This window comes from Pleurodeles waltl, chromosome 4_2 (assembly GCF_031143425.1).
Source record: "Pleurodeles waltl isolate 20211129_DDA chromosome 4_2, aPleWal1.hap1.20221129, whole genome shotgun sequence".
Classification (NCBI taxonomy): Eukaryota; Metazoa; Chordata; class Amphibia; order Caudata; family Salamandridae; genus Pleurodeles; species Pleurodeles waltl.
The window spans coordinates 176,984,670-177,007,007 of record NC_090443.1 but is presented as its reverse complement, the minus strand read 5'-3'; the positions used below and the strand labels follow the sequence as shown (position 1 = coordinate 177,007,007).

At 43.1% G+C, this 22,338-nt stretch overlaps 1 protein-coding gene across 3 annotated transcripts in view; it reads left to right on the top strand.

Annotated features, from left to right (window-relative positions):
• HDAC7 (histone deacetylase 7) overlaps positions 1-22,338 on the top strand; it is a 531,422-nt gene that overhangs the window by 226,265 nt on the left and 282,819 nt on the right. For all 3 annotated transcript variants that reach the window (XM_069231044.1, XM_069231043.1, XM_069231042.1), the window contains exon 2: positions 10,352-10,548. In XM_069231044.1, the coding sequence (XP_069087145.1) occupies positions 10,352-10,548 (197 nt within the window). The remainder of the gene's footprint in view (positions 1-10,351; positions 10,549-22,338) is intronic.

Below are 22,338 nucleotides of genomic sequence, written 5' to 3'. Positions count from 1 at the left end.
GTAGAGTTCTCATCTTTTCTTGCTCGGTTTCTCTTGTAATACTTGCCTCCTTAAATTCCTTGTTGGCTGTGTGTTGCGCCTCAGTTCCCCCTACAGTTATGCCATTGCTTCCTTCACAGTTTTTTTGTTTATTTTTAATTATTATTATTCTTCCATTGCTTCTTTGCCCACACCTCTCCAGCTCTTGCCTTTCAGTCACACTGACTTCCATCTCCCTCAACCCCAACCCATTGAAATAAATTAATTTTTCCTTTGGTCCCATTGCATAGCTATTTTAATATTAAGAAGTTGCTCGCTAGGGAGTACCTGTTTATACTTAGAACACTAGTGCAGTGTAAAACGGTGTAAAATTGACACTGCTAACCCCTAATAAGAATGGTCTCCCGGCATGCTGTTTCTGAATTTCATTGTGTTAGGGCAGACCTAACGCTGGCTGACTTGGGCTTTAGGCGAGCTTTCAGACACTGGTGGGCCGTGATAGTCCGTTCACTAAAATGGAGGAATAGAGGAAGTGACATCACCTACCACATAAGCATTACTTTCACTCACACATGCGTGCATGCTTACATATACACACACATTCTCTCTCACTTAAACACTCTGTCACCCGCAAGCATGCACACAACATATATTTAAAAGCATTTTTTACTTACCTTGGATGCCAGGCAAGGTCATATTCCAGTTAATTGTAATACTTTCTTTATTACAATATTAGCGAATATTAATTCCATAATATTTTATAATATTATTCACTATTACTGTAATAAAAAATGGACAGAAAACAAGTGGGGCTGCAACCGACGTCCATAAGGACAAGCTGCTCTTGTGTTCCTGGCACTGATTTTACCACCTCTTAAGCCAGGGGTCCCTAAAGGCAGTGCTAGGAGTCTCAGCATGATTATATGTGCAATCCCTTGGACGTACATCTGATTGCTTGTTCCATGTGTTTGCTTGTTCCGTGTGTTTCCGTTGATGTATGTGCAGTTGTATGTTTGCCACTATGTGATTTTTTCCAACAAAGCTTTATTTTATTTTTGCTTTCATGTGGTTTTAGACTAATAAACAGGCAACTAGCCCTGGGAGACTTGGCTTTTTTAAAACATCTTCCCAACCAGCTGCAGCCGGTGGATGGTGTAACGTGTAAGGGCTGTGGCAGTTGGGAGAAATCTCTCGAACATGTGTTATGTTTGTGCCCAGCTCTATTGAAGGAGCATATACCCCTGCTGTGGGGTAGGTGGAATGAACTGGGGGTCCGCTCCTGTCGGCAGGCCATAAATGCGTCTTTGGACTCAGATAATATGATATGTAATGCTTCGCTGAACAAATTTATTAATGTTGAACTAATTAAGCTTACTAGGGGCACTGCGAGCAGCAACTAATGGCCTATGTACTTTTGCTCTTGCTCCTCTGGTTTTTTAATAGGATTATGTGATAATGTTTGATTCTTGCAAAGTACATGGGATTAACTAAAGCAAGCAAACACTTTGAGGATTCATGCACTTGTTTTAGAAACAGACATGTGCATTAGTACTGTGTTTTAATGCTAATACGGGGCTTTCAAATTATGCATGTGTCATGAAGTGGGTGTTTATGTGTTGTTTGTAACTGCATGATATTGGTTTTAAATTGAAAGGGATTTTAATATTTGTACAATAAATATGTCATGCAGAAAAACATGCAATCACATATTTGTCCACAAAGTACTTACGTCAGAGATACTGAGGCCACTTGCTCAACCAACTCCTTTGCTTTCTGCAGTTTCTCTTGGGTGTAAGTATCAGGCACTGTCTGAGGGTATGCAATTGGCATCTGCTTCTTTACATATGCTATGGATCCTGGAGACTATTCTTCAGATTTGTACTGACCTTTGTGTGCCACTTGTTGATTGAGCGCCTTTGAGCAACAGGATAGCCACAGAAGAGAAGACGTCGCCTTGATTCCCTGTTACGATCATCATCCATTCTTTTTTGGCTAGTAGCTGGATGAAAACATAAAGACCTCCGCTTGATCTTCTCAGCATGACCCCTAGTTACAGTGAGCCTTTCTTCATAACTTCATTCAGTGCCTCCCAAGTGTGTGTGTTATGTGATCATACGCAGATGAAAATGGGTTGTATTGGCTGACCAGCCTCGGTCTCTTCAACACCAGTACGGCTGGGAAAGAATCAGTGCCTGACAAACAGAGCCAGACATGCTGGTCTGTCCCAGCCCTGTCAGATTTTCAGAGGTTCGGTCATGTCTCAGAATCTTCAAGTTTCTTGGTGGGCCTGCCTGGGGTTATAAGATGGGTCTCCCAGCCCCCATATTTTCATGAGTGCACTTTGTCTAGGTGCATCATGTGCTGTCCATGGCGGAGTGTCTCAATAAGAAACAAAAGAAGCATTGGACAGACCAATAGATTTCGCGTTTGAGGCTTTTACCTGTGCTGCACAGAAATGGCAAGATGCTGTGCATCATTGTGAAAATCTTACGCAAGTAATGAGGCCATGCTGTAGGGCAGGAACCAAAACAAGATGAAGAAGGAAATCCCATAGAAGCTAATAAATAGAAATCAAGCAAAGGAGAGTGACAATAAAGCCAAACAATTGTAAGGAAAGCACGGCCTCTAACTCCACTGTAAGTTGACACTAGGGGGGTCATTCTGACTCCCGCCGGGCGCGGTCACCGCGCGCCCGGCGGGAGCCGCCAAAATACCGTACCGCGGTCGGAAGACCGCGGTGGGTATTTTGAGGCTTCCCCTGGGCTGGCGGGCGGCCTCCAAAAGGCCGCCCGCCAGCCCAGGGGAAAACGTCCTTCCCACGATGAAGCCGGCTCGTAATCGAGCCGGCGGAGTAGGAAGGTGCGACGGGTGCTACTGCACCCGTCGCATATTTCACTGTCTGCTAAGCAGACAGTGAAATACAAGCGGGGCCCTCTTACAGGGGCCACTGCAGTGCCCATGCCATTGGCATGGGCACTGCAGGGGCCCCCAGGGGCCCCGCGACACCCCCTACCGCCATCCTGTTCCTGGCGAGCGAACCGCCAGGAACAGGATGGCGGTAGGGGGTGTCAGAATCCCCTCGGCGGCGCAGCAAGCTGCGCCGCCTTGGAGGATTCCAACGGGCAGCGGAAAACCGGCGGGAGACCGCCGGTTTTCCATTTCTGACCGCGGCCAAAGCGCCGCGGTCAGAATGCCCTGCGGGGCACCGCCAGGCTGTCGGCGGTGCTCCCGCCAACCGCGGGCCTGGCGGTCTAAGACCGCCAGGCTCGTAATGAGGGCCTAGGTCTTTTCACAACCAGACAGCTTGTGCTATCTGGTAGGTGGGACCTAAAAGGCATAATTCTCTTTCCTTATCAAAATTATCATATACACAACTCGGTGTAGATGGTCAAACTAGTTATTCCATGTGAGCTGGCCTCTCTGTCTGCCTGTATACACCACCCAAAGTCTTTAGACAGCTTCCCTAAATGCTCACTAAAAAGTGGGTGCACTCAGATTGTGCCCATCACCATTCAAGCCTTTATAGCTCTTTAAAGGGCTGAGTACAAAATGCCCAGGCCTAGATTCTAACAGCTGAGCTCTTGATTCACTGTTCTTGTCTGTGTGTGAGTTGGTCGAGATTACCACCATCTTTCTACAACCCCAAGCTTGTGTAGAATTGGTACCCATAATGCCTTTCCCAAAGGGCACGATAGAGGAAGGCTCACCTCTGAGTGGTGAAAATGTAGCACATTCCCTAGAGCCATATCAGTTGTTCACATGCTCTGGTATGTGTATATGAACAGGGATAGAGGTCTCCTCCTTTTGCACGTGGCAGTAACCACATTCAAGGCGCACTTCCTTTTGAGTGTTAAATGCTCTGTATCAGAGACTTCCATAGCACATACAAGGTAAATGCTTAAATGTGTGCACATGATCTGTCCCTCTGAAAGGACCTTCCAGTCCTACTGCTTCTTTTATGCACAAAGAACACTATGGCAATTCTTTGAACGCAACTAGTGAAACTCTATTTGCTCTTTTTGAGCATCCTGCAGAAAATATGCATTATTGTTGTTAAATTTGTAGAATGAAGTTGTTTATTATATGTGTTACCTGTAATTTTGTGGCACTGAAGTGTGGACTAGGGCAACAGCAGTTACTGCAACTTCAGATGGCCCAGTCAGAATTCAGGATGTCCACATAAACCTGCTCAGATTCAGATTAAGATGAAAAAAACATGTCTCTATTAATCCTCATTTATTTATATATATATACACACACACACACACAAATATACTCACGTAAACAAAAGGCGCCATTGCCATGCACAGTTTTTTTTATTGTAGCCAGAACCTGTCAAAGGGTTGGAATAACGCATAGTAATGAAAATTATTATACGTTAAAAAAAAACAATAGAAATTTACTGAAAAAATTAAAGCTTACAGGGTCGTTATGGTTAGGCTCCCATTTTAAATGTACAAAATCATAGAAATTCACCTGTTATGGTTAGAATTATCTCAAGTAACTATAACTTGTGCCCTAAGGTATATAACTCACACCCTCGCCATACATTGCTAATTACCTCACAAATTATGGCACTCGTGACATCTTTGATAGCATCATTGAAAATATCAATGTAATATTTGCAGTTGAATTTTTGATGAAAAAACTGTACACGGCAAGGGCATGAGTTGTAGTTACCTTAAGGCACGAGTTATAGTTACTTGAGAGAACTCTAACAGGTTTTGTACGTTTAAAATGGGAGCCTAACTATAACGTCCATGTAACCTTTGTTTTTTAAGTGAATATATATTTGTATTACTTACTGGTGGTCTGCAGTAGGTAGTTATAGTTAAAGACCTAGTTTCCATGGAAAAAACGTTTTTTGACTTGAGTATATCTTTGGTGCCATTTGATGGTTTGTCATTAAATTTTCCAAAAACAAGTGTCCCCTAGGGTCTTGTTGTGCATGGAAAGTGATAGGGTGATCTGTTAAACCAGGGCAGAGAAGAAGTGGGAATTCAAAAAAAGTGTGTTTCCGCTGTTAATTACCATAGAGAATTTAGGCACGACTACAGCCCAAACTGCGGGACGGAATTACACCAAATTTAGTAGAAAGCTGTCTCTTGCTCCAGAAAGAACACTTTTTGTTATTTAGTGTAAATCCGTTCAGTACTTTTCAAGAAATTGAATCTCTAGGGTCGCAATGAATTTGTGAATACTCCTGATCCTGTGCAGAGATCTGATTGGCTGCCAACACTTCAACCAGCAAGTGTTGGCGGCCATTTTGGGACTTGGACTCAGCTGAGTTCTAAACAAAAAGATTTTAAAAAAAAGATTAATAATAAAGAAAAGGGATTAGAGTAGCAATACCCTAATCTTGTAGCCTTAATGTTGTGGTCCCCCTGGGGTCCCATCAGGGCAAAAAAGGTTTTAGTATACATTTTTTTGCCGCACATTTGCGTAAAATTCATGGCTACATTTGTTTTCAAAAAAGCACTGGCTCCCACATTTGTTTTAAAAGAAATCCCCTCCTTGGGCTGTTTTAAGCCCCGGCGACCACCAGCGTAGTGATAAATAAGTGCAGGGGGCCGCACGAACCCCTCACGCCCTGGGGACCACCAACTTCCCAGGGATATTAGCATTTTATGATGAGAGAGCGGGCTGCGCGCCCCCCCCCTCCTTTCTTGTGCACGGGCCAGCCCTGGGTTGGTGCTAGCCCGTTTACAACACAATGAAGGAGGGGTGCAGTGCAGCCCCCCTCTTGGAGCCATTTATGGTCCTTGGGACTCCCAGGGCCAGCTCCTGCTATCTCCAAAGGGGCCCACACTTGGGAGATAGCTGGTTGCTTATGGTTTGCCAAGCAAAAGCACACATAACTCCTCTCAGCAAGCAGGAGCATGAAAACTGCTCCCACTTCCTGGGAGCAGATTTTGTATTTATTTTCCTGCCCACTATCATGCTGGCAGGGAAAGAGATGAAAGGAAGGCTCCTGCATGCTGGAAGCTGCCTTTCTAGCAGCTCCTTGTGTGCAGGAGCAGTGCTAGCTCCCTCAGGAGGCAGGGAGCCGGCTGGGACCACGGTAGCCTTCAGGCTTCCCCCACGGTCCTGTCACTCATTCTCTCTCTCTCTCTCTCTCTCTCTCTCTCTCTCTCTCTCTCTCTCTCTCTCTCTAGCTCTTGGACTGTCACACAGTAGGTTGAAGGTTCTAATTCTGGTATCTTGTGGCACTGTGTGTGTATTTTTACTAGTGTTTTGAATGTTAAACATTCCTAGTCATTGAACATTTACTTCTTTTTCCCATCAAAATCTTCGGGTCACATGTAATAGATATGTCTGGACACTGCACGGAATGGAGTCACCTTTGGCCTAGTTGTAAAGGTCTCCTACCCTCACAGTGAAAGCTGAGGGTTCCAGTCTAGGTGTATCAGTTGTCATTTCCTTGCTTTAATTTATTTTCAACTTCAAATATTCAAGGTACATACCGAAAGGTGATCTCACTCTTTTGTGCGGTGGGGTTGGCACGGGGTTTGGTGTTATAGGGGATTAGCTGCAGGGCCCGTCTACACTGCTAATTACCTCAGATATTACAGCACTCATGACATCTTTTATAACGTCATTAAAAATAGTGTAACATTAGCCGTCAAATTATTGTTGAGATAACTGTGCATGGTGGAGGTGCGAGTCATAGTTACTTGAGATAACCATAACTATAACTGCTGAATTTCTATGGTTTTGCGCATGTAAATTCAGAACCTAACTCTAACGTCCCTGTAACCTTTGGTCTATTTCAATGAATTTCTATGTTTTTTCAAATTCTATTGGTTAGACTTGGCATCCTTGACGTGGTCTCCCCTAACTTTTTTGCCTCTGTTTCCCAGGTTGTTGATGTGTGCTGGACTCTGTTTTTGCTGTTTGATACTCTAGGCACTTTCCCACTGCTATCCAGTGCTAAAGTGCAAGTGCTCCTAGGTAAAATATATGTACAATTGGCGTTCCATGATTGGCATATTTGATTTACTAATAAGTCCATAGTAAAGTGCATTAGAGGTGCCCGTGGCCTTTAAATCAAATGCTGCTAGTGGGCCTGCAGCACTGGTTGTGCTACTCACATTAGTAGCCCTGTAAACATGGCCCAGACCTGCCACTGCAGTGTCTGTGTGTGCAGTTTTAAAGTGCCAGTTCGACTTGTCAAGTGTACCCTCTTGCCAGGTCTAAACTTTCCCTTTTCTTACATGTAAGGCACCCTTAAGGTAGGCGTTAGATAGTCCCATGGGCAGGGTGCAGTGTATGTAAAAGGTCGGACATATACCTATGTGTTTTACATGTCCCAACAGTGATATACTGCCGAATTTGGTTTTCGCTGTTGCAAGGCCTATCTCTCTCATAGGTTAACATAGGGGCTGCCTTTAAATATTATTAAAGTGCAGATTCCCTTTGGGAGTGACACAAAGGGAGCTGTGGTGTAGCCTGCGTATCCTAATGAGCCTTCTGTGCTAGGAGGGAGGGGAGGAGTGGTCACTTACACCTAAAAGGGCTGTGCCTGCCCCCACACAATGCAGTCTCCAACCCCCTGGTGTATGTCTGGGGCCTGGCCTGGGCAAGGCAGGATCTTACAAACAAGAGAGACTTTTGTTTGAAGTAGGCTTACTTCAAAGGAAGAAAGAGGTTTAAGAAGAGCCCCCAAAACCCCTGAAAATTAGATCGCTTCTGGAGTCAAGAGGAACCTCTGCCAAGGAGAAGAGCTGAGAAGTGCTGCCCCTGCCTGTGACTGTGCTTTGTTGGGCTATCCTGCAGTTGCTGCTTCTGCCTGTGAAAGGGGACAAAGACTGGACTTTGTGGTATATTCCTGTTTGAGAAGAATCTCCAAGGGGTTGGACTGAGCTTGCCCCCTGTTCTGAAGACTCAATGCCATCAAAAACTTCCCCTACCAGCACCTGGACTTCCTGCTGAGACTCTTGCCCTGACAAGTGGTGCCCTATCCAGTCCCTGGGACCTTGAAAGGAAAAGCTGGTGAAAAGCCAAGAAAAACGATTTCGGACCACTCCAGACCGACGCCGCAACCGAATCCTGTGCCGCCGCCTGCAACCGACTCCATGGTCCTCGCTGGAGTGGGATGACCCTCGCAGGCCCGACACCGCCGCAGCCCCACCGAAGTCCGCAACTTCGTGGATGTCGCCGCACCAGAATGTGACTGCTGGATATCAACTCCGCCCGAAGTGCACGGATTCAGTGCTTCGCACCAACGCCGCTTCACCTTCACCGCTCTGCAGCAAGGACCATGTGCCTCTCTTTGACGCCTCTGCTCCTTCTCCCCGCAGCACCGGAACTGACTCCGCCTCGGATCCAGCGACGCTGTGATCCCGGACTTAGTGCACAACTTGTTCTCACATTTTACTAAGGTACTCTACCTGGCGTTCTGCGTGACTCTGTACCGGGTGCAATTGGCATCGGATTGTTGAGAATGACTCCGTATCGATGCTGTGTATTCACCTCATCAAAGCATTTTGTGTTTCTAAGTGTTATTTTTTTGTTTAATCTTTAAAAATTCATAACTTGACTTGTGTATGTCAGACATTTGTTGTTTTGGTCTTGTTTTGTTTAGATAAATTTTGGCTATTTTTCTAAACCTGTGTTGAGTCATTTTGTGGTGTTTTTACAATATTACTCTGTGTGTTGGTACAAATACTTTACACCTGGTCTCTGAAGTTAAGCCTACCTGCTCGTGCCAAGCTACCAAGGTGGTCAGCGGGGGTTAACTGAGTGTGATTCTCCTTTACCCTGACTAGAGTGAGGGTCCTTGCTTGGACAGGGGGTTACCTGACTGCCAACCAAAGACCCCATTTCTAACACTATTTATTTATATATATATATATATATATATATATATATATATATATGATTTATTTTTTTGCCATGCTTGTTAATATAATGCACTGTGAACCAAGATGAGTATGCACTGAAGGAGTCAACAGTGAAGAATGGTTTACCCTTGAAATCTACTTTGCTTTAGGAAAACTGCTAGAAGAATTTTTCAAATTTTAGGGCTAGATATATAAAGCATAGTTCAGATCACAAATGGGCTGATTCAGAGAATCAGGCCATTTGAAACGCCACAGATGTTTTTTTTAAATGTACAAACACCAAATTTGTGATTTGGTAACTCGTTACTGAATCACACTTTGGGTTTGCGACCAAGTACCGATTTGAGATTTGGAAGGGGCGTTTTTAGGGGCATCACTTTCAAATTCTGAATCATACTGGTATGGATTAATGTTTTGCAAATTTTGGGCAAATTACCTCAAAGGTTGAAAAAATACTTGTCGCAGATCGCAACTAGTACTTTGCGACCAGTTCTATGTAAATCTGGCACTTGGAGTTTGGCGGACGGGTTGCTCCGTCACTACCATCCGCCGAATTTCGATTTCCATGGGATATAATGGAGTTGTAATACAGCGAATGGGATATCCGTCACACTAAGGGGGTGATTTTAACCTTGGCGGACGGCGGAGGCCGTCCGCCAAGGTACCGCCGTGAAATGACCGCACCGCGGTCAAATGACCGCACCGCGGTCAAAAGACCGCGGCGGCCATTTAAACATTTCCGCTGGGCCGGCGGGCGCTCTCCGAAAGAGCGCCCGCCGGCCCAGCAGAAATGCCCCTGTAACGAGGACGCCGGCTCAGAATTGAGCCGGCGTAGTTGCAGGGGTGCGACGGGTGCAGTTGCACCCGTCGCGTATTTCAGTGTCTGCAAAGCTCTTACGGGGCTCTTACGGGGGCCCCTGCAGTGCCCATGCCATTGGCATGGGCACTGCAGGGGCCCCCAGGGGCCCCACGGCACCCCCTTCCGCCATCCTGTTCATGGCGGGTTTCCCGCCATGAACAGGATGGCGGTAGGGGGTGTCTGAATCCCCATGGCGGCGGAGCGCGCTCCGCCGCCATGGAGGATTCAATGGGGCAGCGGTAAACCGGCGGGAGACCGCCGGTTTACCCTTTTTGACCGCGGCTGAACCGCCGCGGTCAGAATGCCCTCGGGAGCACCGCCAGCCTGTTGGCGGTGCTCCCGTGGTCGGTGACCCTGGCGGTCACCGGCCGCCAGGGTCAGAATGACCCCCTAAGTGTTTTAATACATTTTTCACTATATCTGCTGCAGGCTTTCTTACTATGAAAGTAACCAACATGGAGGGTTCTAGCAAGCAAACTTACTTTTTTTGTAAAAATAAAATTATAGAAATTTTATATAATTCAATTGGACAATTTTTAAATTGTGTGAGATTTTGGATAGCACAGCATTCATTTTATGTATATAAAATATAAATATTTACTGTATTGCAATGCACTTTGTAAGGGGTATTATTGGGCTTTGATTTACTGTAAGCTTTTTTTGTCCTCAGCTGATGTGACCCTGACCACCCCTGGGCGAGTACCACAGACCATCCCCATGGACCTCCGTATGGGCCAGCGGCTTCCGAAGCCTTGCTCAGACACAGCAATCCTCGCTCTAAAGCAGACGCAGCAGCTGCGGGATTACATTTTCTTCCCTGATCCTCACCAGCAAGAAGTGGATCACATCACTCTCCAACAGATGAGGGTAAAGCAATTCTCTCGGCACATCGTGGGGGTACAGTTTAGTAGATGGGTACAAAGCTAGTGGGATTCTGGATTGGGTAGATTGGGTTAGAACGGGCAACTTTACTCTTGTTGTTCCTTCTCTGGAGCCTTGTGAGACTTTGATTATGTCAGCATGATGTGGCCACAAAGTTTCTATTTCTATAAGGTTTGGGATTTGTGTTTTCTGTCATAGACTGACGTTAGACAACCACCGTCAATTATGATAACAACATTGCTGAGTTGGTAGTCAACTCAATCGAATTTGGCATAAATTTCAATAGCTTCTCGCATCCTTAGGCGATGTGTGCGGCTGATTATGTTTGATTCCGTGTTATTTCTGTGTATATCTCATGAACAGAATAGTGGCAGTGACTGCGAGGAGCTGAGAGATCGATAGACAAATGAAAATCTCCCTTGAATGAGAAACCCTGGCTCAGTGTGTTCGTCAAGGAGCCATTTTTGTAGGTTTTTGGGTATTAATTTTTCTAAACTGAGTCATTAATTTATAGACTTAATAGCTCTTTCGTATTGTTAGAATATTGGGGCAACTGTCGAGAAGTTTTAAGTGAGTGAAAAAGGCTGCTGATTTAACTCTTCGTTTGGTTGACAATGCTCCAAAGACACGCAGAATGAGTGGAGACATTTGGGAAGCTCATGCCCAAAGAAGTACCAAGGGTGAAACCAAGGGTGACTGTATTTTAGCTATTTCTGTTAAACATGGTTTGTGCATAATATTGTATGTGAGCATTAAGTGAAGTTAAAAAAAAGTGATTAATGTGATAAGTGTTAATGAGCTGACAGCAAATGTTACCGTGGGTCACAAATGATTCTCTGAGGACTTGAAGTAATGAGTGGATTTCTTTCAGATGCGGGTGCCCAAAGAAATCCCAAATGTAAGACCTAGAGTGATTGTGCATGAACTATTACTGTTAAACCTGGGTCATGTGTACACTGTTATATACACAAGATTGTTTTTCATTTTCATGCTGTGGGTGAACGTTTGTGGCCTAGGCCGAACGTTTGTAGCCTAGGCCAATGACAAATTGTAGAATAAGCTTTCAATTATTTGAACATAGTGTGATATTATCAATCACAAGAAAGTGTGCCTAGTGGGACCTCACACAACCGAGTGTTGTGTGGCCCATCTTTGCAACAGTGTGCGACAACCTTCATTGCAATACAGCATGGCAGGTCAGCTAATGGAGCCTAAAAGGTCAGGCTGTGACCAGTGAATCAATTCAGCCTGCTGTGGAAGCGCACATTGTAATACAGCATGACCTATCAATCCCCAGAACACATAATAACGTAAAGCGGGTTGCCTTTAAGTCATGCTTAGTCTCTCAACCCAACTCTCACAGGAACATCGCTCATCAATAGAAGTAGACAGTGCACATCACAATGAAACTCCACCTAACTGCCATTCACCCTTACTCTGTTACTCCTTTACTTTTCCACTCATTCACTGTTGCCAGAGTTTGAATCTCTTGCAGGCCCAGAGGTTCTCAGCCAAGCAGTGACCATAATGTTTGCGTAGACAACCTGCCATGTCTGCAGTATTTTTGCACATGTTGTAATCCCAGTTCAGGTGCAGACTTCTACTTGAGGCCCTTCCAGGGTTACTGTGCCTCTAAGAATGAGGTTCTTAATGTGAAGCGTGGTACTTTTCACCGACCTGATCATTTCAGGATTTAGGGTCTTTCCTGAGTTACCTGAAGGGATGCAGAACCTTGAATCAGTAGGGAGCACTGAGCCCGCAGGTCTTGGAGCAGCAGGTCCCAAACCCCACTAGGAGTTGAACTGCGTGCTTCTTTTTCTCTTAAATTATTTAATGTTCCAGGTACAAAATATTATTCCATTATTATTATACTATTAGTAGGGAGAAGGACTGAGCAGGCGTGCAGTAGCATGATTAACAGAAGGAATTCTACCCTTTGGCCCTGATTAAAGTTGGGCTGATAAACCCTGATGTTCCTGTTACCTCAGGAATTTCAGTTTTTGCACACATTAGTAAACACCAGAATTTTCCTCCCAGGTAATTGCAACAAATAGAGCCTATTCTTCCTTACCAGGTAAAAATACCTGATAAACATTAGTGCATGTGGTTTGTGGTAAGGACTGAATTCTGCATGTTGTTCCTCACTAAGAGATAGTCAATGCTTAATTTAAGCTGGTGGTTGCCTTTTGGGGGGGGGGGGGGGTCACTGGCACTTACTTTTGGGGACCGGCACTTATTTCTAGCATCAGATATTTATCGAGTACAAGAGAGGGAAAAACACAGATGAGAAACACTGAGGAAGATAAGACAGCAACACAGTCACAAAGGGAGAAAGCAGAAACCTGCAAGATGAAGAAAAAGGGATAGGAAGTGTCTGGTAGTGGATTAAATAGTGTCAACCTGGGTATTCAGTGTGCCAGTGTTTAATTGCTCTGGCCACCGACATCTGCCCAGATCTGGGGGCACAACACGTTTTCTTTCATAAATTAAACACTGGAGATATTTTCCACACCTGGTAAATTGCAGTCATGACAATAGCGTTACCCTAACAAAAGTCATAGGCATACGTAGGGATATGGGTCTCAATAAAGAATTCTTTTGTGTGTGATTGAGGAAAGTATTGTCTGGGAAACATGAGAAGTAATTGGTGGCCCAATTGACTTGACCAACAGGTGAGATATGAAGTGAAAATAAACAGGAATGCAAGACTTTCATTAATTATGAGTATTGCAGAAAGAAACAAGGATCTGGTTGTCTTGGTAATGCTTCTTTTGGGATGCACTGTCTAAAATAACTGTATAAATGTATTGGTATGGGATACCCTGACAAAGACAAAATGTGGGAAACGTGTTCTATGGATTCTCTCATGTGTGACGTGAGGAAGGTATCCTTTGGAAAACACGAGTAGAACCAACTGTAATGAGGAAATGCTTTACAGGAGGAATGACATTGTGTCCCAATTGAGTTGACTAACAGATCTGATATGAAGTGAGAATAAATAGGAATCCAAGACTGTCATAAGATACGAGAATTGTAGAAAGAAAGGATCTGATCCTCCTGATAGCATTTTATTAGGTATTCACTGTTTACAATGACTGTATAAGTCTATATGTAGGGAATACCAGTTTGAACAAAGAATATGGAGAATATATTCTAAAGATTCTTGTAATTACGTTATTAGGAAATGATTTGATGTAAAGTTGTAAAAATAATATAAATTATTGGCACAATATAATGTTTTGTTGTATATATTGTAGATACATTGATAAAAAATGAAAAAAGTAAGCATAGCTAAAAGGATGTACATGCTATCCTGACGAAGGCTTGAAAATAGTTGGCTAAAACTATGAATCCTTAGTCGATAAAAATGGAAGAATGAGTGGTTTATGAAGAAGAGCCCCAGAGCATTTATTGTAAATGTGGAGAGGACATTTGAACGAGGATAAAGAACCACATGTCTTGGAGCTCTCTCCGCCAGTTTGTCAGTAAAATTAGAGTGTGAATGATTTGCCTGTTTGGGTAGTTTTACATTGTGTTTGTGATGTATCTAATGAATTTTTGACAATCTTTGTGATGTATCCAATTATTTTTTGATAATTTGAAGTGATAATAATCACAATAAAACATATAAGGTATTCCCCATGTTTGAGATGGGATCATTAATAATATTATGTGACCACACCTGGTAAATACGTCACCCGGCTGTGTCAGTATTTACCAAGGGCCATCAATATCTCAGCCCATTCGGGTCCTTGTTCTTAAAACATGACGTATTTTACATTGCAAACCTGTCACCAACATGACTTGCAACAAAATAAATGTTTATGTATGTTGATAGAGGAGCAATCTTGTTGGACTAGGTATTTCTAGCAAATGCACGTAACCTCTAAAAAAACAAAAACCACATTTATACGTAGCAATAATTTTCCATCCCCAAAAAATAAGGAGCAATAAATATGCCAAATATTAATTAGAAATTGAAGTGTTGAAAGCATCATTGAACAAATGTTGTGGCAGAGGACATATGAAGGATTCTTATGGCCCATGTGCCCAGAATTTCACAGTTATCTGTTTCGTCCCACTTAATATTAAACATTGCACTCTCCAGCACTGGAATTCTATAATAGCATCATCATCTGACATGGGGGACTTTAGTGGACTTTAAATGTGCTCACCCCATAGTCATAATAGCCCCTCATTTGCAGCTGGCCCTATAACTCGGGATAGGGTCATTATAGGCAATGCACCCAGACTGTGACACAGTGTGTAGATACCCATTTTATGTGGTCATATGACATGAAACCAAATGTTAACTACGAAATCAAGTATTAATACAGGAGGTCAAACAGCATGTAATGAGTTTAAAATTGTTGTTATGACTGTGCAAAGATAGGTTTTTAGTTTAAGGTTTGGAGAAAATTTGGATGACCTCAATTAGTGAGCACTGATTAGCAGTGCTAAAGTGCCCAGAGTCCTAAAGCCAACAAAAAGAGGGGCAGAAAAATAGTAGGAGAAAAGCAAAACGTTTGAGGATAACTCTGCAGAAATGGCCATTCCCAACAATAATCATGTTGCAATTATAATTGAAGATGAATGTTTAATCATGTATTTCAAATGCGCATTAAAATGCCATATTACGTTAGCATAACCAAAGGCCTGAAATATTGATTTTATGTGTCTAACCTTCAATGTGTAGTTTTGCTTCTGTTGCAATATTTGTTAATTGCAGCTGCGTCCGTCTGAGTCTACGGTTAATGAAAGGCATATTGTTCGTTTTACATGGCAGGGTATGGGGAGACAAGGACAAAGGAGTGCTAACGAACTGAGCGCAAAAGACTTCTGTTTGTGTACCAGGCATCACAAGACTCAGGGTTGTCCTGATGTTTGATTCGTGGAATACAAACTTGATGGGAGTTGCCAATTTCAACTGTGTAAGGAAGATGGAAAACTCTTGGTGTGATGACGTGGATTTCTCAAAGGTTCTGTAGGTTTAATTGGTATCCACCTAGTGAGATGAGAGCAGATTCTCTTTAGCCTCTGACGAGAGAAGATTCCTCTTGAGATGTAGAGGGCTATAGACCTCTATAATCTGTATTACTTTGCATTATGGTACCCAGCACCTCTCCATCAATTCTTCTACCAAGGGGTCTGCTATGCTGACACTCTCCTATATTTCTTGAGAGATAATTAAGATTTCTTTTGGCTTAGTTTAGGGTATTTAAATGAATTTAGGTCATCCAATGATTAGGCAAGAGGACTGTGACTTATATACTGATCACTATATCTTGTTTCTCCTCTTTTGTATTGCTGCACCTGAGATTCTTGCATGTCTTATGCTTGAGCAATTTAATCTCATTCAACGCTTTACTTCACCTTTGATGATTTTGTACTTATATAGCTTTATGTTTTTGAGATTCATTTACACACATTTGATCCTTAATTTGCAATTAACTTTTAAACTTTACTCATCTTCTCCAAGATTTCATGTATGACCAAATAGGTTACACTGTTAATTTATTTGAAGTGTTGATTTCAACCTCCCTTTACCCCTTGAGACTCCAAAAAAGGTTTGTCAGAAGAACAGAAGCAAGAGTATGGTCCCAAGCATTACCAGAGCTATCTACTAGAGTGTGCCCTGGTGAGATGGCTGAACAGAAGATATTGATGAAACGGTATACCAGACCCTCCGGCACTAGACTAGCCAGGAAATTGAGGACCTGTGCTATATCCGTAACCATGAGTATACCAAAGTGGCAGGGGTATACCCAGACGTGGGTCCCTTGCTCGCTGCGCCACTGGATTCAAGCTAGCCTGGCTGATGAAGGGTGATACCCTGAAACCAGTCCCAGGATGCTTGTTGCCTATCCAGGAGGGACCTGGCCTAGCAGTTCAGGCTGGACTGTTCCTATGGGGAACTGGGTCAAGACTGATTTGCATATGGCTGGGTCCAAATTGGGGTGACGTGGCAAGCAAAATAATTATGGATTAAACCCAGATCTATGACTGGGGGTGAGTGTTTGAAAAGTTACAACACTCCGTCCATCATTTTATTTTGTTTTGTGATGTTGCTTTGATCTTGATATTGGCCTCGACTAGAGCCTTGCCCTCTAGGAGAGCACTGGGAGAATGCACTCCAAGCTGAGTGACCCCGGCCATGACTGGGAGTAAACACCCTTTTGATGGACGATTGAGCCTTGTTCACAGAAGTGAATGCATTTGCAAAACTTGTGCAGTCCTTTAATTAAGGGTTCTCCAGAGAGTCCCTGCTGGGCCACCACCTCGCTTCGGAGATCTGCAAGTTTTGATCGACCTTATTCAACAAGGAGTGGCGACGCTTTGTGGATAGTGCACAATTTGCATTGCCCAGAAAAAACATCTGGAGAGAACCTCCTGGGAAATAAGGTAGCCCGAAGACTGAGCATTCCCTGCCATGTCCAAACATTTTTTGATGGAATGGATGGCATTAATAAGTTTATCCCGGCACACCTTCCAGGACCTATCTATACCCTTCTTAGGGTCATTCATGAATTTCACCCACAAAGAATGTGGCCATCTGGGGTCTAATTCAGGAGTTAGAGCAACCTTCCCTTCCAAAGCAGGGCCTGGGGGAGCTGCCGGAAGGTAGCTGCGAGTCTTTTTCAAGTAATTTCCAAAGACGGCCCGCCATATAGTTTGCCACTTTCTCGGACCAGGCCCACTTGAAAGACCCAGGGTGGAGGATATCATGGGGGTCCAACTGTACAGCCAGTCTAGCAGATAGGCAGTTAACAGCGCATGGGCAGGCAAAGCGCTGCTGTTTCATAAGGGCAGACAGAGCGCTGCACAAACAGGTAGAGATATTATGGGCAGACAGAGCGATGCAGTTTTTGGGCTGGGGATCCAGCCATGGTATCTAAGTGACCAAAGCTGCACTGTAAATGGATCCAAGACCGGGGTCAACCTTCCACCCTGGCCCCTGGCATAGCAATCAATGGGGGAAAAGTCAGCCTGGGTGCATGTCCCCAAGAACGGACTGCGTGGCCTCAAACAGTATACTGACCCTGAGGACGTATAAAAAAAACACATGCAATACCGACTCTGGAAGGGCGTCTTTGTCCAGGCAAGGCAATGCTCAGTACAGAGCCCGAGTAATGTGGGTCGTCACTCTCCAGTTGAAAGGCTCCAGGCTAGCGGTGCACGACTCAACGACTCTGCTGTGAGATGAATTCCAAAGTCACGTGTCGCAGACCGATTCATGCGCTGCACACAGCGACTCCTAGCAGGCAGAGGGCTGCACCGGAGTAAAGGATCCGCACCAAACAATTCGGCCGCAAAGGAGCATGATTGCATTTCTGCGGCCCACTATCATTAAGCCCTCACACTAGATAACACAGTATTCCTAGCCAAATAGCCTCTGAGATACAGAGAGGAAAAAGTTGATGACCACTTGGCTGCCAGCAGTGAAGAAAGAGACAGTGACAACATAGAGAAAGGACTGAATTGACTACTGTTTTTTGTCTGATTGGATGGTGCCTGGAGCTGTTGGCTGGCTACTGGGGTTTGTTGTTTTTATTCCATTCCCAAGTGTTAATGGTATTTTTTTTTGCCTTAAAATTTGATGAAATGACTGCTGCATAGTAAAAGCGAAGGAAGTAAAATGTAATCCTCGTTTCTTGTGCTATCTTTGAATTGGGACTAGTAATTTAGTGAAGGGTTAGGTTTATCTTGTCGGCTCAGCTTAATGTTAAGGTTAGAGAAAGTTTAATATTTTTAGTGGGTGAAAATTACAGGATAGGACAAGGGAAGGGATTTGGATAAGAGTGTGGTTTTAGAACAGAGATATGGTTAAGCTTATGAGATATTAATTGGGATTATTATTAGTTTTAGTGTTACAATTAAGTTACAAGTGAGAATGAGAGAAATTGAAAACGTTAGAGCTATATGTAAATTCAAGCTAATTGATTTGAAAACCAATTATCCATCGAAATGGGCAATTTCCAACCATTGGGAAAAGAAACGTTAAATTAGAAATAAACGCATTTCTAACTAATTCATTCAATTTATTTACAGCATCTAATGGAAAAAATATTTGGACACAGTATCATAATGGAGTAGAGGAGAACACGATTTAGTGGGAAGTAGCATAAATGCCAGAGTCACATTAAACATTTTACCTGAAACAATATTTAGTATGTACTGGAATTTCCTCATACGAAATGACAGGAAATAGTCAGCACAGGAGATGGGCATGATGAGTACCAAAGGACAACACCTGATTAATCAACTCTGATTAGAGGCAGTCTGTGGTTGACGCACTTAAAAGGAAAGGATGTAGCAATGCTTGATACTCTGCTGAACATGCTGGGAGTCCAACTTGAAAGTAGCAGCTTCTACTTTTTGTCCATGAGGACCAGATCCATGCTAGATGTTCAAGATAGCAACATCCATGTAAATGCTTTTCATTAAGAGTAAATGTATGTAAACATATCTCGTACAAAAATCCTGAAACTCTTACATAACTCCCAGCCTTAATGGACTAGTGACGGACACACCACTTTCAGGAATATTAAGTTTAGTGTGCCTTTCAGTAGGTACCTCAACTGCTCATCTGCAGCCCTTTGAGTGAGATCTTTGTTTTTATAACCGTTTATTCTTTTCAACAAAACATTTACAAAATAGCACATCCATATTTGCTGGCCACAATACACGAATCCCTTGTAAAGCCTTTGTCCACTGTTACAGTTCAGGAGCTTGACACTGAAACATATTCCGTTCCCACACCTCTTCACACATCCCCCTCTCCCACATTAGGAAAGCCATCACCCCAGATAATGCAGCCCAACCCCTCTTACCTCCCTCTGACCCTCCTTCCTTCTCTCATTCACCAATTCAGAAAAGTGCCCCAGATATCCTGATATTTTAGTAAATTAGTGTTGTCTATATGTTCTCTGCTGAAAACATGCAACTTAGTACAAGTCTTCCAACCTCTGCTTGTGGGAGGGCTCTTTTGTCATCTTCCAAAATCCTGGTATGTCCACTTTTGCCATTGATAGTGCCATGTATAACCAGCACTTTACATGGGGCATCATAGTGGGTAGCACAGAGAAATCATACAGAAGCATTATTTGCGCTTGAAACATCAGTTGCCCCCTTAGGTCGGCCTCAAGAGTGGCAGGTCCTTAGAAGATTCACCTTTCCCTCTGTAATCACTTCCGCCAGGCCCTTAAAGGTGCACCTTATTCAGGCTGACCAGTTGACCTCCGTTTGCCTCACTTTGACTGTCGCATTGTACCACTGGGAGCCAACCACGTACACAAATGCAGAAACGCTTCCCACCACCACCACCAATGGATAGATTCTTTTCCACACCATCTTCGAGGATAGTATGACCGGGTTTCCTGCCTTTCAGCTACTTAAGTAACCCAGTGTAGTATATCACTAAAATCTCCCTCCGTCCATGGTATGTGTTGTTCTACAGTGATCTGAGGGGGCGTTTCCCTGAGCGTTTTAATCATGTAGACTGAGTTGGCTAGCTGATTTGCAAGCCAGTAGCACTCCACATTGGGCAATGTTGGTTCTCCAACTTTGGTAATGACAAAGGTTTGAGCTATGTATCTGTGGTCCCCCCTTTCAAGCAAACAAACATATACTTTCATCTATTTGGCATGGGAGGGTCTTGAGGGTTAGTAGAGGCAGAATGCCAAAAATAAAATCTAATTAAATCTGGGTGCTTCCATCATTTTTTCTACTGACTCCTTCCTCTACAAGGACAGATTCATTCGTCTCCATTTTCCAAAATCATCGTCGTTTTATCCATTAGTGGGATGAGATTATTCTGAACAACATCCTCTAGTCCTCTATCGACCAACACTCCCAAGTATTTAAGGTGCCATTGTTTCCACTTAAAGGTTAGGACCCCCAGGGACATAGGCACTGTGGTCCTCCTGAGGAGACAGGCTTCACATTTATTTAGTCCAGTTAATGCACTATCTTGAGACAATGCACTATCTTGAGAAATTTGAGAACAGGCCTGTCAGCATCATTAGCTTCTTTTTGGAGTTTTGGGGTTGGGACAGGGTCAGAAGGATAGTGTCAGCACAGAGAAGCATCTTATGGTCACCCATCGCTGTCCTTATGCTTTCAATTCCTTTATCATGTTGTATAACCACTGCCAATGCTCCCAGGGCCAAAAGAAACAGCAGTGGGCATAACAGGCATCCTTGCTGGGTCCCACGCTTCACCGAGAATTGTGATGAGGTAAAGCCCTTTGAGGTAACCATGGCTTTAGGGCTCCTATACATACTTCTCACTCACGTCTTTGTGACTTGGAGTGTAAGGTTGATCTAAAACAATCCTCTTTAAAATTAGCTGCTATTACAGAAAAAGTGCTCAATGTGCAGAACAATATTGTTAATAGACTTGGCACTTGATAATTTAACTTTCTAGACAACAAATTCTACATGATTTTTGAAAAAGTCAAGCATTACTTAAATGAGGACAGCAAATAATGATAATAGAGGAGACATTTGCAAATACTAAAAGGTGTAGAATATGCATTATTAAATACTTATTTAAGCCAAGTAATTATGCAAAATATATCAGTATACATTGTTCGGAGTAAAGCAGTTTAGTGCTCAGGTTGAATATTCAAAACTGTTGGATTAGATAATGCAGTTTAACAAATTAGCTATGCTAACGCGCCACAGAATCCTAGCTATTATCAATACTGAATAGTGGATTTAGCGCTAGAGGACGATGTATCGAAACGACATAGGTTTGAGGGGAAGCCACCAATGGGAGGTGTGAGGACCATCAATAACAACAACAATCAATATTATAAAATTTCAGTCAGTAACTACACCAGTTTAGTAATTAAAAGTCACGAAAATAACCCTCAAACACAAATGATAAGCATATAAGATCAGTAGTGGCTGGTTAAAACGACGTATATATCTTAATCTAATTAATACAATTAAACAAATTATCTCCAAAAGAATCCCACTTATTAATAATACAACAACTGGTAATAATGGCAAAGAATACATTAGTTCAGCATCAAATGATCTCAGGACAAATCATGAGCATATCAAGATTAATTCCTTAACTAACCACAAATTAGCATTACATGTTGGCCTTAACTGAAAAGAATTTAGTAACATTAATTTAAAAAACGATTAATGTGCAGCAATAAAATCATTATTTGCAGCTGGTACCTGGAAAGCAAGAGAGACACAATTCACATTTAATAACATACATTACCACAATAGTAGTAACAGCAAATGATCATCTTCAGCTTGAGGGCACCATCAGCTATCTCATCAGAAGATAAGAAGATTTGGGCCTAACGACATCTAGTCTCGAACCTCGTCTACTCTAGAAGAATAGCATTGTATGACAAAAGACGAACCACCCCTCCAATCCTTCTACACAGGTTGTTATACTAAAATCTAATCCACTCCTGATTGGTCAGTCTATGGGGTGGTTTCATTTCAGCCAATCGGCAACTAAATTGATGACCTAAACTTAACAAATCTATGCTAACTATAACATTTTTTTCGATGTATCTTTACTTCTTCCGTCTCGTCTGTAACTCCATTGTCTCATCGCCTCTCGATATCCTGTTCTCAGGAAGAAACTTTTACTGTATCCTTCTACTTCCATCCTCAAGAAAGACCAGATATTAGTAAGATATTCAAACAATAGGACATTTCAACTTATGCAATGCTCCGTTAATACACGACCTTCTAAGACATAACACTGCAACCCAATAGCGGTAGCTGTGGATACGTCTACACA